Source organism: Helianthus annuus, chromosome 2 (assembly GCF_002127325.2).
Source record: "Helianthus annuus cultivar XRQ/B chromosome 2, HanXRQr2.0-SUNRISE, whole genome shotgun sequence".
Classification (NCBI taxonomy): domain Eukaryota; kingdom Viridiplantae; phylum Streptophyta; class Magnoliopsida; order Asterales; family Asteraceae; genus Helianthus; species Helianthus annuus.
In genome coordinates this window covers 162,167,077-162,179,664 of record NC_035434.2, presented here as the reverse complement: position 1 = coordinate 162,179,664, position 12,588 = coordinate 162,167,077, and the positions used below count along the sequence as shown (strand labels likewise).

Below are 12,588 nucleotides of genomic sequence, written 5' to 3'. Positions count from 1 at the left end.
CTGCCATAGCTTTGTTTAGCGTAATAGCTGAACGACAAACATTAGCTGTATGACCAAAACGTCCACTGTTTGACCATTTTCGGCAAAGGACACTGGCATAGTGGTGAAGGTTACAATGATTTCACAGAGGCACTTTTCCTCTGTACGACTTCTTAGCGGGTGGCGGGGCCACCTGATTAGGATCCACTTGATTAAGTGGAATTAGAGCAGTAACCGAAAAATTCTTTGAAGCTTTACGCTACCTTGAATTTTTAGAAGGCTCGGCTTTTGTTTTCTTTGGTGCCTCAAGAGTTATCTTATCATCAAGACTAGTTAAGGCTACAACTAACTCAATGGTCCAACTGAGTATTACGCCTATTTATTGGGCGATTGTAGTAGCCAATTCCAACATTTGGGTATTGTCGCGTTGAGGAGGCATTCTAAAAGAGAAGGAAAATATGAGGGAAACGAGTGAGATTGATACAGGATAGTAAAAAAGAAATGATAAAAATAGCAACGAAGCATAAGGATTGTGATCATTTGTTCGTTACTTAGAACAAACAAATGACATAGTGACTAATCAAAGTAAATGGGTCTTTATAATGTATCACGAAGACATGCTTTAGTCTATAAGTGGACACTCACCCCAAGAGTTCCCAGGTAAGAGTGACTGGTCCGATTAAGTGGATTTGTACGAACACTCTAGCCTTAGACAGAAAACTCAGGGTACAGGCATCCACCCTTCTAGATGGCATGTGTTCACATTATTAAAACCCAAACTTTGATGAGATTTTGAAAACATTTGAGGATTTAAAGTCCAAAAACAAATCATCTAAGGATAGATGATGATTTCTTGTAAAGGTTGTGGATAAATTTGACTTTTAAGAATCAATTATGCTTTGTTTTTGGTAATCATCTAAGGATTGGTGATAGTATTGTATTAAGAATCTATACGTGAGTCACCTCACGTTAGGGTCCTAGGAAAGTTATAGTCTAGGTCAAAAGCATTTACTAATAACCTAATTCCTTATAACCATGGCTCTGATACCAATCTCTGTTACACCCCGACAGCGCAAAACAACAAACCGCGACGGAAATGTCGGGGAGTCATGTTATAGGAATTGTTTCACAACACATGGTACTTAAGGTTTTGTTTTATTGAATTATTGAATTACATTGTCTTGAAACAAAACAAACAAAACACACAAACAATTGTCTTTCAAGTTTTAAGGTAAACTAAGGCCCGAGTCCATCCTACATGTAGCATATGTTCAAAATCATCACACATTAGTACCTGAAACATATGTGAAAAAGTCGGTCAACAAATGAATGCTGGTGAATACATACGTTTTGTGGTCAAGTTCACGACTACAAGTTTTGTGCTGAAAAAGTTTTAATCAACTACACGAGTTGATTTTTATAAGTAAATTCTAGAAGCCTTGAACCTTGACAAAATGTTTGCTTTGTAAAGTTGTGTAAGTAATCGAAAAACTTTGTATGGTTTGTATCTTTAATTGAAAATCGTTGCGTGACTTGCTTAAAAACATTTATCCAAGTGATTTGGATAACCCTACGATATGTAATACAATAAGAGCACTTATATATAAGAAGTACCAGTGACGTATCCACCATGCTCTTATCATATTACACTCGTCTCGTTATCTAAATCAATTACCATAAACCAATCGTCCATAACATAAACCGATCGTCCGTGTTATAAACCAATCGTCCGTGTTATAAACCAATCGTCAATGTTTTTATTGTGTAAACCATGGTCGTTTTGGTGAATACATTCATACTTGTGATGACTCGTCTAGACCACCAAAGGGTCTCTTTAATTATTCGACTAACAAACCACCAAAGGGTTTGTTAAAAATACAGTTTCTGTCATTCCCCAAACTTCCCCACAAACCCCGGGAAATCTGGTAACAGGATTGTCAGTCCTATGGTACCATAAGATACTATTGGTCGGCTCGGCCAAACTTAATGAATGTCATTAGTGTTATGGATAACGCACCAACAAGTTTCCTACATTATTGAAAGCATAGTGTTATATATAAACCATAGACTTTGTTTTGAAAACTTGAAAACGGTTTAGCACATATGAGTCACCCCAAAACATTTAGAAAGCGTAAAAGAGGGGAGCCATGTACTCACTTGGGATTGCTTATGTGTCTTGTGTAAACAAAGCTCAAGTGTTCAAGTGGTTCCTAATGTATCAGATAACTATGTGTTAGTGTATCGAGAGAAGGATCGCGTATAATATGGTTTAATAAGCCTTACCTTCTGATTAGAAAGGATTACTAAGTGCTTTGATCCGTTTCGACTTGTTAAAGTGGTTTACGCCACTTTAACAGGTCGTAAGCGTAACTATGAATTCCGATGGTTAAATAAGTCCTATGACGAGTCTAATATGTCAAAACAAGTTTGATAATGTTGCAACATCAGTTTAAATGACAAAGCAATGGTCGTATATGCTTAAAGCCATTTTATGCTCCAAAAGGGCATTTTCGGCAATTTAAAAGTACATAAAATCGACTCGTCATATAACTAACTAAATGACTTGACCATAAGGTATAACCTCAGAGGGTTATTCCTTATATTACTATGGTCATAAAAAGGCGCTTCATCAAATCCTAAGATTGAACAAACGGGGCAGATTCGAAAATCAAAGCGGTAGTCAAACCGCTCGACTTACGACTAAGAAATAAGCACTAAACTAGAAATGACGAGTTAGACATGTTGGTAACATGTATAATAATGTTATAAACTTATTTGGTGTCAAAACGTTAAGTTTTAATACCTAAAAATGTTTTCGTCGTAAAATGCACTTTTATGCATTTTTGACTTTTAATTCGTAAAAGTTTGACTCGTCATTTCGCCTACTAAATGTGGTAATCAGAAGGGGCAATCACAAGGGATTAATACCTTCGTGATTACGATCACGTTGCAAAGTTCAATTTGAACATTGACTTGACCAAAATGGTTATAGAACCGAAAGTCAAACAAATATCAATTTGTTTGACTTCTAGCTTAAAAATGGCTAAAATAATGAAAGAACTAGGGAGAGCACTTACTTGTGTTGAAGAACATTTTCAGAACTCAAGTTAGGAGGCTTCCAATCAGCTGGAAACAAGCTCCAAGATAGAGAGAGAATTTTTGAAAGCTGCAAGTTGAAATGAGGACTTTGATCACCTACTTATAGTGATCAAGAGGCCACAAATTCATGAAAGTGCCCCATGAGGTGTCAAGGAACTGATTAGTGTCCTCCTAGGTGTCCAAAGGAGGTGAAGTGTGGCAATATTCGCGACTTGGGGGCCAAGGAAGTGAGCTGGGATTGCCAGTTGCAATCAGTCTGTCTTGGTCATCCTTACGGACCATAAGGATGTTTGGCTTACGGTCCGTAAGCCTTGAGCTGGTCAGAAGTTTTTAAGTTTGGCAGATTTAGCCCCTGGACTTGTATTATCACTTGTTTGACATTTTTAACCCTTCTAACTTGTAAGTTAAGCTATATGAAGGGTATAAAGACATATGAAACTCAGATCTTGTTTCGAAAATGTCGTGAATACCGTTTCGCTCGATCGTATGATTACGTATTTCGTAAATAAAATATATAATTTTATTAAATATGAAAAAGATCGAAAGTGTATAACGACTTAAAATTTTGCAAATGTTACACTCACAGTCTAATCCCTTAAAATAGTCCCATATAATTTTTATATCTCCGAGTGTATTGACTTCCTCCCACTAAATCTTCAAAATTGCCTCTTCGTTATGATAAATTTCATGTGCTTTTTTATCTTCTTTCACAGTGGGCTCAATGATATATTCGAAGGCCTTGTAGGAACATAGTATACCGATTCTACTGTTTTCCATATGCCGTTACGGGACTAGGGGTGGTTCACTAGTGATGGAATTCCATCACTCCCACTATCCAATTAAGTAATGCCATGTCATCAATCCAATTTCCATCACTTGGGATAGAAATGTAGGAGGGGTGGAATCACTAGTGATGGAATTCTATCACTCCCCAATTTTTTATAATTTTTATTTTTAGACTTCTGCCATTTTCTTCCATGTACACGTGTTGGATGCATACTTCCATTTAATTTCTTCCATGTACACGTGTTGCCATGATGAACTATACTTCCATTTTTAATTCTGCAACATGCAGAGCAAATAATTATGCAGAACATGGAGGCGGCGGCAACATGGAACAACAACAAACTTCAACGCGTGAAGGAAATAACGCGTTTCAAACTTCACGCGTTATAAAAGAACCGGCGGCGGTGTAACGTGATAGTTTAACGCGTTATCGAGCTCCAAGTGGCCTTACACGGTATTTCGACCCTACCTATTCCTCTAAAAAAAATCTTTCTTGAACCCGTTTATATAGGCTTCAACCCCAAATGATTTTTTCAAATCTTTGAACAAACGTTTAACAACACATGCATGTTTCTTTCTGGTTAAACTAACATACCAGATGTGATTCCAATTACCCCCATCTATTCCATGCATAAGAAACTTGGAGTGTTTAATTCTATTTTTGCAAACCTGTTTGAACTTCTTGTCTGGTTGATTGCAGAACATGCATACATGCTTCCTGATAGAGATCGGTCCACTTCGAGCCTTCATCATTCACCTAAACTTCTTTAACGCCCTTCTACGTCTTCTGTTTCATCTTGCTTTTTTCCTACTATCAATATCGAAATCGCTCACACGCACGCACAACGTCTCCATTGAATCCCCACTGCCTTCTTGGCCACTCGATTCACCCTGGTCCCTTTGACCGAATCAAAACGCTGGACTCATCACCGAGAAATCTGCACCGTCTCTTTCTTTGATTTCGTATTGATCTTCGATATCGTTCACCGATCTTCCTTTCACAATCCCATGAACCAATTTGTTGAATTCGAATGATTCTTTGATAGACAATAAAATAAGAATACTTGCAGAATTTGAGAGAGAATATATAAATAAACTTGCATTCGAATTAATTAACATGTTTGTACAGAACCCTATTTATACCTGCCCAACATGGCAGTTATTTCTATAACTATCAACATGACAGTTAATTAATTGTTTGACAGTTGGTGGGAAACATGGCCAACAATCAAACGACCAGTACATGTGACAAAATAATAAATACAATAATAATACAAGTGCTTTTGTGACACTTTATTTATATCCTAACTTCTAATACTTTTTGATGCCAAACAGATTATATTTCCAACACATTATAACAAAGACTATGCGTTGAATATTCACGAGTTCCTTGTTAACAGGCCACGTCGGATCGACAACGAGTGACTCACCATGCCGACCCGTTTGCAGATCCCGCCAACAACCCATTTTGTTAACAAATTAACGATGCAAGGAAAAGATCCATTGTTGTATGCGATGATCGAGGGAATAGGTAGGGTGTATTCGTTGGGTTGGGAATTAAGAAAAAAGATTTTGTTGAAGGTTGTTGCAGGTTATTGTGGGTGTACAAAGAAGAAGAAGAAGATTTTGGCGGGTGGTGTTATTTGTTAAAATTTTTGCTTTTGAGAAATTGAACATTCAGACCCTACACTTTAGTTTTGTTTATAAAAGGTTTTAAACTTTAAAACCTTTAATATTTCAAGTTTCAAAAATTCCCTAAAGTTTTGTTTGTTATATATCTAATTTGGATCTTTTATAAAACATAAATTTTGTAATATTATAGTTTTTATGTTTTTAAATATATTTTATAATTAATCTTTAATTAACTAAAAAAATAATTGAATAATGATTGTTAAATGACTACGATTTAGTTAACTCACAGCACCCAGTTAACGAAAACTCAGTTTAATGGCATTATGCTGAGTTGACGCTCACATGAACTGCACCTTTTATTAGTTAATAGAAAATTTACTTAACTGACAACACATAGTCTAATATAATTAGAGTGTACATGATATGTACAAATCAGGTTTAAACGTTTTTGAAATATCTAAATGATTTTTTAAAGGCGAAAAAGTGCGTAATTGTGTACGGCTTTTGTTTACCTGAAAACATATGATGTGTATGATGAAATCACCTAATATTGGAACTAGTCATGGAATCCTGTAAAACCCTTACTAGAATAAGCTCCTAAGAGCATTCACATCCAACCTCTCAAATTATGTGAGGAAGCTTTTTATTTTATGAAAAGTGATTGTTGGTGGTTGTGAGTAGAGACGAGATAAAATGTTACCACTTAACTGTAAATTTGACGGACACTGTTCACCCTTTATAATTTTTTAAAATATTTTGAAAGTGCTTGTGAGTGGAGAGAGAAAAAAATTAATGATAAAAGTATTAAAAATTATTATTTAATTGAAAAGAAAAGAGAAAAAATAGTGCTTTTAAATGTATATAGGTTAAAAAATGAGGGGTTGGATGTAAATGCTCTAAGAGCATTCACAATAGAATCCTTACATATATTCATATAATATAATTACATTAAAAGTTATCATTACCTTTTATCTCTTCTTCATTCACACCACTCTAAAAAATATTTAAAAATTTTATAAGGCGTGAACAATGTTTCCCGTATATTTATAGATAAACAGTAACATTTTCTCTCTTCTCCACTCATAACCACTTAAAACTACTCACAACTATTCCTTATAATATAACTAACACACTTACAGATATGTAGATGATCAATTGTGAATGCTCTAATATGTTGGAATTTACATTTGGGGCATCCAATCAGCATGTCAATAGATCCCAAAACATTTTTTTTTTATTTCATTCATAGTTAGACCATTAGAGGCATTTTTGGTCTTTTTATGAGAGAGGGTGATGAAACAGTGGTTAACCAAGAGAGGTTAATTCACTGGTCTCGTCAAGTAGGGTTAATCCCTTCTTTTCGAGGATCGATGGCTGGACCGTCAGCTAGGCTGTCTCCTGCACAAGGAAAACACATTGTGACTCGTAACAAAGAGGAAGGGGTGGGGGGTGCTCCTTGTTAGCACTCTCCGGCGTGAGAATCAGTAATTTGCTTGAGAAGCAAAGTGTGTGATAGTAGTAGTAGTGAGAGAGTTGTGAAGAGATACTTCTAACCTGGTTTGGGATGGGTATTTACAGCCGAGGAGTGAAGGAGGATGGCTGAGTTGACAGACTGACGACGCGCCGCCCTTATGCAGGTGTGTCAGACTTGTCGGCTGTGGAGGTGAAGCCACGTCCTACTGCGGTGTCAGTCTGTTGCTTACGTATGGGCTGACAGGCGACTGTCATTGGTGCCACTTGCACTGCAGTGTCAGTCCCACTTGCCTTGTGGGCAGGATGCGGTGCCGCGCCGCATAGCTGCCTGTGGTAACCGCTGTTGTTTCTGCGTTCCCACTCTGGCAAAGACTGTGGGATGCGGTGCTAGGCCGCATCGCCGTTTATGGTGACTGTTGCTGTTGTCCAGATTCCTTGTCATAACGAAAGTGTTCATAGGATGCGGTGCTAGGCCGCATCGCTATGCATACACCCGTTTTCATACACAAGGTAAGGGGATATTCATAGGATGCGGTGCCAGGCCGCATCGCTTATGCCTATCTTCATTTTCCCATCACTTGACAGATTGGATTCGACAGCTGTGTTCGCGCGTGCCCGCACGGACACAAATAAGTTCTTGCTAGTGGGGGTTTTTGATAAGGGTAATGGTCACTCACGGTCGTGCCGACACGAGATCTAGGACCATACCCCTTCAGAGGGTGACATGTATATATGAAAGAGAGTGTGATGTGGAGAAGAGAAGGTGTACGTGATGAAAAATGGGTATTTAGAATATTGTGAGAGGGAGGGAGAAAAGAGGAAAGAGGAGAGAGTGTTGTATATGACGAAACCAAACTTCTTTATTTTTTATTACATAAGTGACTTTTTTGCTTAATACAATGATACCTTAGAGCATTAACCGCATGATGATCTAACGATAATCTACGGGGCATCGGTTTTATTAAGGGAATTAATATTCATACACCCCTTTACTCTATCTCCCTTTATACGTACATAAATATATAAAAAAAAAGATAAAGTGAAAAAAGATGTGAAAATAGTAGAAGCCTTTATTAATTCATGATACAACTGATAATGGCAGTCACATTTAGTTAAATGACCGCTTCTTACACTACTTCAAGTGCATTGTTTGATGAGACTGCTTCAATTGCACTGCCTAATGGCCATGCAGCTTCAACCAGCGCATCTTGATACTTTATTTGTTTCACAAGGGTAATAGTTTGCCAAGGTTTGAAGCCTGTTCCAAACAACAACAACAAAAAAATAAAAAGTCTTTCACTTGCTTATCTTTTATTAATATTAGAGCATTCACATCCAAACCACTATATTTTCACCATAAATTACACTAAAAAACACTACATTTTCTCTCTCATTTTCAATTAAATAATATTTTTTTATACTTTTATCATTATTTTTTTTCTCTCCTGCACTCACAACCACTTTCAAAATATATTAAAAAATTATAGGGGGTGAACAGTGTCCCCCCAAATATACAGATGAACAGTAACATTTTCTCTCTCCTCCACTCACAACCACTTTTTATACTTTTTATATTTTAAAAACATCTCACTCAGAATATATGATGCCTTGGATGTGAATGCTCTTATATAGGTCATAATTTTAACCATTTTTTTTATTTAAATAGGTTGATCTAAATGAAATCACTTATAGAATACTTTTAATAAATATAGAGTAAAGTCCTATTTGAGTCCTTGTGGTTTGTGCAGTTTAACCATTTGAATCCAAAAACCAAAACTGTCTTGATTCGAGTCCCTGTGGTTTCTAATTTTAACCATTTGAATCCAAAAGTAAACAACATCCAAATCAGAAACATTTGGTTTTTGGATTCAAATGGTTAAAATTAGAGACCACAGGGACTCAAATCAAGACAGTTTTGGTTTTTGGATTCAAATGGTTAAAATGCACAAACCACAGGGACTCAAATAGGACTTTACTCATAAATATAACAAATTCTATCTTTATATATACAACTTTATATTATTACTCTAATAAATTTGTTTTGTGAACATAATTAACAAATTAATTCATAATTTTTAGATATATATATTTCTTTATAAAAAGTGAATAAGAAGTAACAGTATCATAAAATGATTTGTTTGGCCCCAAACACCCATAGATCTTGCCACCTTTAACGTATGAAGAACTAAGAAGATACAATACAATTGTACAATGAACTTACCAAAGCCATCTACAAGTAGAGTGTATTGATACACAAGATCCATGCATAAATAGGGCAGGTCATTGGGGTCAACTTTAGGATATCTAGATTTAGCGTCTTCAAGTGTCGTTAAGCAAGCGCCCAGAGCCGCCACCTGGAAATCTAGTGGACGAGCTTCGACAACACGTTGACTTTCATCGATAAAACCAACCTACATATAGAGTTAGAAAAATCAACTTGAGTAATATGTAGTAATAATAACAGTAGTAACAATAACAACAACAATAATAATAATAATAATACCTGAGCCGCTCGATCGTAGAAGTAGGAACCAACATACATAGTGTTTTGACCAAGACCACCACCACCATTCCATACACCCCCAAATGTGCAATCCTTGTATGGGCAATATTCATTTACTTTTAAAACTTCCAATGCTTGTTTCCGACACTTGATTATGTTTGAACCAGAGGAAGGAGCGGAAACTTTGTAATCAATTCCTCCATACGAATAAACCCCTAAAAAACAAGACATTATAACCAATACTCATGAATGACGGAAGGTTAAATGGCGTTAATGCTAACCGTCATAACCAGCTAAGATGCATGGGTTGTCAGCATCTTTATCAAGACCGAGGATCCCAGCTCGAGCTGCTAACAATCCATAGTTCAAATAACTGAAAAAGAAAAGAAAATAGTAAGTCAAAAGTAGAGCAAATCAATATGTCAAGTTGCAAAACAAGCATGAAAAGAAGGGATTGAGCCATTAGGGATGTCAATCGTGTTAGGTTTGGGATGAATCATTGAACCTAGAAACATTTTATATACATTTATTTGTAGCAAATACAAACATTGAGTTGTAATCAAAGTTATAAATATACATTTATTTGTAGCAAATACAAACATTGAGTTGCAATCAAAGTTTTTTACACATTAATCATACTCAGTTTCAGGGTTGTCTGAAAATATACACCATATCATCAAGTATCCAAATTGATTGTAATGATATTACATTTTTTTCACATTTTTTATTTTAATATATATGTATGGAAGGCAAACCTGTGAACATAAATGTAATATTTGCTTCCTTTGAGATACATTTCTGTCACATAAGGATCTTCTCCTTGTGCATTCGTCGGAGCCTTGGCCGCATCTACCTCTGAAATAGCATATGCCATTTGTACCGATCCACCACCAAGATCAACAACCCCAACAGTGCTTGAATAATCATTGCCTACATTTTTTAACAGATAATTTATGGCCACCTGTACACATTAAAACAGGTTAATTTTTGGATATAAAACAAGAATAGGTTATTATATGATATGATATGGTATGGTATGGTATAATATGCTATGACATGATGAAAAACAATGATATGTTTTGTAGGATGTAACTGGCTTACCCATAGGTAAGAACCTTCTTGAGTTCCATCCAAAACAGTTACCCAATCATCTTTGAACATGAAGTTACTCTTATCTTTTAGAAGATCTCTCACCTATGTATACATAAACAATAATCCTAATTCAAGGTATTGCAAATTAAGTATTATCAAATTAAATTTGCAAGAACGTTATACTTACAGCTTGCAATATTTTTTCTGATGTCTCATCTCCCAACATTCTCAGACCTGCAGTTGCCTACATATAGATTGGGGTTTATAATTATTAAATCAATCATAAAGTTGTAGCAAACTTATTAGCCGTAAAATTCACTAACCCCGACTTTAACAGGTGTATCTGGTTGGACATCTTTTGGAACAACCTCGTTGGCTTTCTCTAATAGAGGCAGAAGAGAATCTGCAGCCTCTTGTGGGTTGTCTGGATATGAACTCAAACCTGGCCATACCTACATTAAACAAGTATCATTTCATTTGAGTTATCTTGGATCTCTTCCCTAGAAAGTTACAATGTAAATAACAAGTGAAATAAAATACTGAATGTGTAACACCCTAGGCAAATGTTGGTTAAGAAAATGGATTGGTTTAGAAAAAAAATATTAACATGGCTTCCCATGCTATGTTTGCATTTGTGGTGTCTAGTGGCGACAAATGAGGACAATGGCGACCCATTGTTGTTGCAATGGAGGTGATGGCAACGGGGTTGTGGTGCTGTCTGGTGGCCAAGGTGGTGGAAACGGTAGTTGCGGTGACGATGGAAATTGTGGAGTATGGCTGGCGTAGTTGTGGTAGAGGTGGTGGCCAAACAGAGTCATAGCAGATGGTTTCGCTGGTATAGACCATTTAAAGTTCTGAAATTAACCGACTATATTGCTTTTATAAGGGAAATTTATACAAACAACTATTTTAACCAACTAAATTGACTATTTAGTCTTGAATTTCGAATTAATAAATTAGTTTTACAATTAAATTTCAGGTACATGATTACATTCATGTTGCAGGTTTTAGCTGATGGGCTTATGGCTGCATTTAAAAAACCCTCGGACTTCTGATATATATAAAAAAAGGGTAGATGCACGGTACCCCCGACCGCGGAAGGGATCCCCCTTCCCAAGCTAGCAACCCGACAATGCTGCCTGGCGGTGAATTCCCTGCGCCGAGGGGAACGAAGAATCGAACCCCCGACCTCCACATTGGGCCGGCTTATGCAGGGAGTCCGTGGCCACTGAGCCAAGACCCAGTGGTTCGGACTTCTGATATAGGTATATGGTTTGTCATGTTAAATTATTTCATATATTTTATATTAGTATTTTGAAGGGGTATGGTCCCAGATCTCGCGTCAGCATCGACCGCGAGTGACCATTACCCTTATCAAAACCCCCATCAGTTAACAACCTACTTGTGCCCATGCGAGAACGCATCGACACAAGGGGTGAATCCAATCTATCTAGTAACGAAGGAGGACTTACATGGAACATGAGAACGGTAGAGTGATGCGACATAGCATCACATCTGGTGTATGAAAACGGAAGTATTCACAGCGATGCGGCCTCGCATCGCGTCCAGTCACTACTAGAAAAAACACCTTTCTTGACATGCATTGCGTGTCATAAAAGGGTCTTTATGGCACGCAAATGCGAGTCGTTGATTGAGGAGTCATAAAATTAACATGACATGCATTTGTGTGTCATGTTTTTATGACACACATTTAATGACACACACTCATGACACACATTTATGACACTCATTTTATGACACCTTTTAATGACACACATTCGTGACACTCATTTTATGACACTTTTTAATGACACACGTTCATGAGGCTATACGGTATGGGGGACGTCCCCATACCGTCGAGGTCCGGCGCCGCCATCAACACCATCCCGCCCCCCCACGTCCCCGTCCTCTCCGGCGGAATCTAGACGATCTCGACGATCCAAAATAGTGGGCCCTCCGTTAAATAAAAAAAATGGAAGATTGATTTAGAATATTATTTTATCCAAGGCATCGGAAGGGTTGCT

General features: G+C 36.9%; 1 protein-coding gene across 1 annotated transcript; it reads right to left on the bottom strand.

Moving 5' to 3' along the window:
* Window positions 1-8,069: 8,069 nt before the first annotated feature.
* Window positions 8,070-11,382, bottom strand: LOC110926323 (apyrase 1). Its single transcript, XM_022170073.2, has 9 exons — window positions 11,236-11,382; window positions 10,888-11,016; window positions 10,752-10,808; window positions 10,574-10,666; window positions 10,228-10,433; window positions 9,754-9,845; window positions 9,473-9,687; window positions 9,191-9,380; window positions 8,070-8,227 (listed from the first exon to the last, which is right to left on the bottom strand). Exons 1-9 carry the CDS (start codon window positions 11,380-11,382, stop codon window positions 8,097-8,099), a joined length of 1,260 nt encoding a protein of 419 aa, XP_022025765.2. The 3' UTR covers window positions 8,070-8,096.
* Window positions 11,383-12,588: the final 1,206 nt, after the last annotated feature.

Bases quoted from the DNA above. Each gene is read 5' to 3' on its own strand.
- LOC110926323 (XM_022170073.2), bottom strand. From the start codon at position 11,382: ATGACTCTGTTTGGCCACCACCTCTACCACAACTACGCCAGCCATACT. The intron at 10,667-10,751 runs GTAAGTATAACG...ATGTATACATAG, and splicing joins CAGAAAAAATATTGCAAGCT to GTGAGAGATCTTCTAAAAGA. The intron at 8,228-9,190 runs GTAAGTTCATTG...TGTTTGGAACAG, and splicing joins TCTACTTGTAGATGGCTTTG to GCTTCAAACCTTGGCAAACT.